The 2981-nt window shown below is 37.0% G+C and overlaps 1 protein-coding gene across 1 annotated transcript; it reads left to right on the forward strand.

Moving 5' to 3' along the window:
- Window positions 1-1596: 1596 nt before the first annotated feature.
- On the forward strand, window positions 1597-2973 carry LOC121940012 (GTPase IMAP family member 4-like; the record flags this gene model as incomplete). The annotated part of the gene is made up of 2 exons (XM_042482899.1): window positions 1597-1863; window positions 2537-2973. Coding segments are annotated over exons 1-2 (468 nt in total), but the record flags the coding sequence as incomplete, so codon positions are not given.
- Window positions 2974-2981: the final 8 nt, after the last annotated feature.

Genomic DNA, 2981 nt, shown 5'->3' on the forward strand with positions numbered 1-2981 from the left:
GGATCGATCTCAGGTCAACGAGCTGCTCGACAAGATCAGAAAAATAGCAGAGAAGAACGGAGGAGGCCACTACACCACTGAAATGTTCCAGGAGGCAGAGAAGGCGATAGAAGAGGAGAAACGACGAATCCTAAAAAAGAGAGAGGAGCAGCTGCGCAAAGAGAGTGAGGAACTGTGGAAGAAACTAGAGGAAGAGTTTGAGGAAAAAATGAAGGAGGAGAAGGCTGACAGGGAGAAGGAGAATCAACTCAGGGAAGCTCGTGTCAGAGAACTGGAAAATCAATTAAAATCACTTGAATTCAAGCAGGAATTACAGGCTAGACGGGAAGCTGAGAGCAGCACTTCAGTAATTAAAAAGGTGTCTTTATTGGCAGTGGCGGGAGGAATTGTTCTTTTTCTTTTTTGTCTTTTGTGATATTGCTTTTATACAACAGCAGCGTTTTTTCTATGTTAATAGTAACAAGCGACAACAGATTATGATTTGTTCATTATATTTTTTTTTGGCTCCGTTAACACAAATAGTTACACAACCGATGGACGACGCAGCTGTTGCCTAGCAACACATAAACATTTTCCTGCACTAACTGTTGTATAAGAGTATTTAGACCAGTGAGCCTGCTATTGTGCTTCATGCCATTGTACGTAATGAAGATTTGGAGAATATGTCAGTGAAATGTCACACTCAAAGATATGTTTTAGTTGAGGTATAGGGTCAGAGGACCACAGGGAAGTGTGTTGGCTCCTCAGCTTGTCCTGTAATTTGCTTTTTATATGGTAATCATTTACCCATTTTGACATTAAAACACATTTTAAGTCATTATCCCTGAGATTTTGGCCGTTTGGTTGAAGTTCTATCTGAACATGTAGTAACAGCTAATTTTGTCTGCGCTTATATTATCAAAACGTTTTGAAATTTATCTGTTGTAAAAAAATAAATAAATAAATAAAAATGAGGTCTTGTTTTATAGACAGTTATTTATTTATTTATTTATTTTATCAGTGACCACTATCAGCATTAAACACAATGACAAACTAAAATTGCTCTCTGTAACTGATTCAAAATTAAAGCAATAATTTTAAAAATGCTCTTAAGTGAAGCATCAGTCATATAGAAGGCTGCTGCTACACTGATGTTTAAAATGTTCAAAATGCTGTGTGTGTGTATATATATACATATATATAAAGAGAGAGTTTGTATTTTTCTCATCATATTTCATTATTTCTTCCTGCTGCTGTCAGACTTTTTTTTAATCTTTTCTTATTAGTAGTTCATAAATCATTTAAAATTCACAGGTTGGTAAAGTGATTACATGTTAAGGATGACTTAATATTATGTACATATCCACATTGGATGGATTGGATGGAGTTAGCAGGTGAGACAAACAGAGACAAAGCAAAAACAAAAACATACAAACAAAAAACAACCACAACATTATGTCTTTCTTAATGTCTTATATTTTATCAATTTCTCCCATCTTTCTTCAAATATATGTATTTGGTCTTTGGATCTTTCCATTTGTGATTATTTATGTTGTCATTTTTAAACCAATTTATTTGTGTAAACTACCTTTATCATAAGAAACAAAGCCAAACAACAACCTTAATGTCAAGAAAAATAAGGTAACAAGGAACTTGCAGAAGCACCTATAAATGGTAGTAAAGTACGAATCATTTAAAAAAAACCACACACCTGGGTTTCGCTGTGAGTTGCTGCCAGCACTGTGACGTGGGTGTGGCTTTGACTGAAGAGGCTTTCATTTGGGGAAGTGTGGCGGCAGAAACTAAAATCCTCACTGAAGCAGCACATCTGCTCTGCCCTCTACAACCCAAACATGACCAACGACGCCAAAGAAGCCGAAAATGGTGAGTACATAAAATGCAAGAGTTCAGCCAAGTCTTTTCTCAAAATTTCTTGGGTCTTTTTTTGTTTTTTTGTTTTAATCTGTGTTCACACCTGAATGGCTAAGCTTTTTATTTTATTTTATTTTTTTAAATTTTATTTCTTTCAACAAGTCTGTTTTTTACAACTTAGTATTTGGCGTGACTGTCTGCAGTGGTTCCCAGCCATTTTCCAATCATTTGTTAAATTCATAACAATAATGTTAGAATAAGCGATAAACTTTACAAATAACCGAAATGCCTACTGCAGTAAGTTTGTGTTAGATTAGCAATTATGATGAATTTTGTGCAGATTATTTCCTGTGAATATTGCATCAGAGATGAGTTTTCCTGATATAGGCTGAAATTATTTATAGGATATATATATATATACTTACAGTCATACGTTCTTTAAAGACTTTCTTTAACTTGGCCGTCTTTTACAAGACAGGACGAAGCTGTTTAGCAGAGAGTGAAGGCTCAAATCAGGCTTTAGCAAACACTTGATGTGGAGGTCAAAGTACTGGTCCCATTGGACAAACTTTGGGAAAACCTCTGTTAAAATAACAGTGGCCCTTTCTGCATCATAAACACACTGCAGTACTAAAAAGCATATAAAACACAACAGAGCATAAATAATATCCATTCTCCTCTTCAGGAACAACCAGATACAATAACGAGGAGCTCCGGATTGTGATGGTAGGAAAGACCGGAGCTGGGAAGAGCGCCACAGGAAACACCATCCTGGGAAAACAGATCTTTAGATCAATGTTCTCCCCTAAATCTTTGACTGAAGTCTGCACTAAGGCCTTTGGTGAAGTGAATGGACAAAAAGTTTCTGTTATTGATACACCAGGTCTGTTTGACACCAGGACTGATGGAGAGAAAACCATGAAAGACATTGTCCGGAGCATGTCTTATGCGTCTCCTGGACCCCATGTCTTCCTGGTTGTAGTCAGACTGGGCAGATTCACAGAAGAAGAAAAGAAAGCAGTGCTGAAAATTCAGAAGATCTTCGGTGAGGAAGCAGATAAATACAGCATGGTGCTCTTCACCCACGGTGACCTGCTCAGAGGGAAACCCATCGAGGAGTTCTTGGAGGA

Source organism: Plectropomus leopardus, unplaced genomic scaffold (assembly GCF_008729295.1).
Source record: "Plectropomus leopardus isolate mb unplaced genomic scaffold, YSFRI_Pleo_2.0 unplaced_scaffold7106, whole genome shotgun sequence".
NCBI classification, from domain to species: domain Eukaryota; kingdom Metazoa; phylum Chordata; class Actinopteri; order Perciformes; family Serranidae; genus Plectropomus; species Plectropomus leopardus.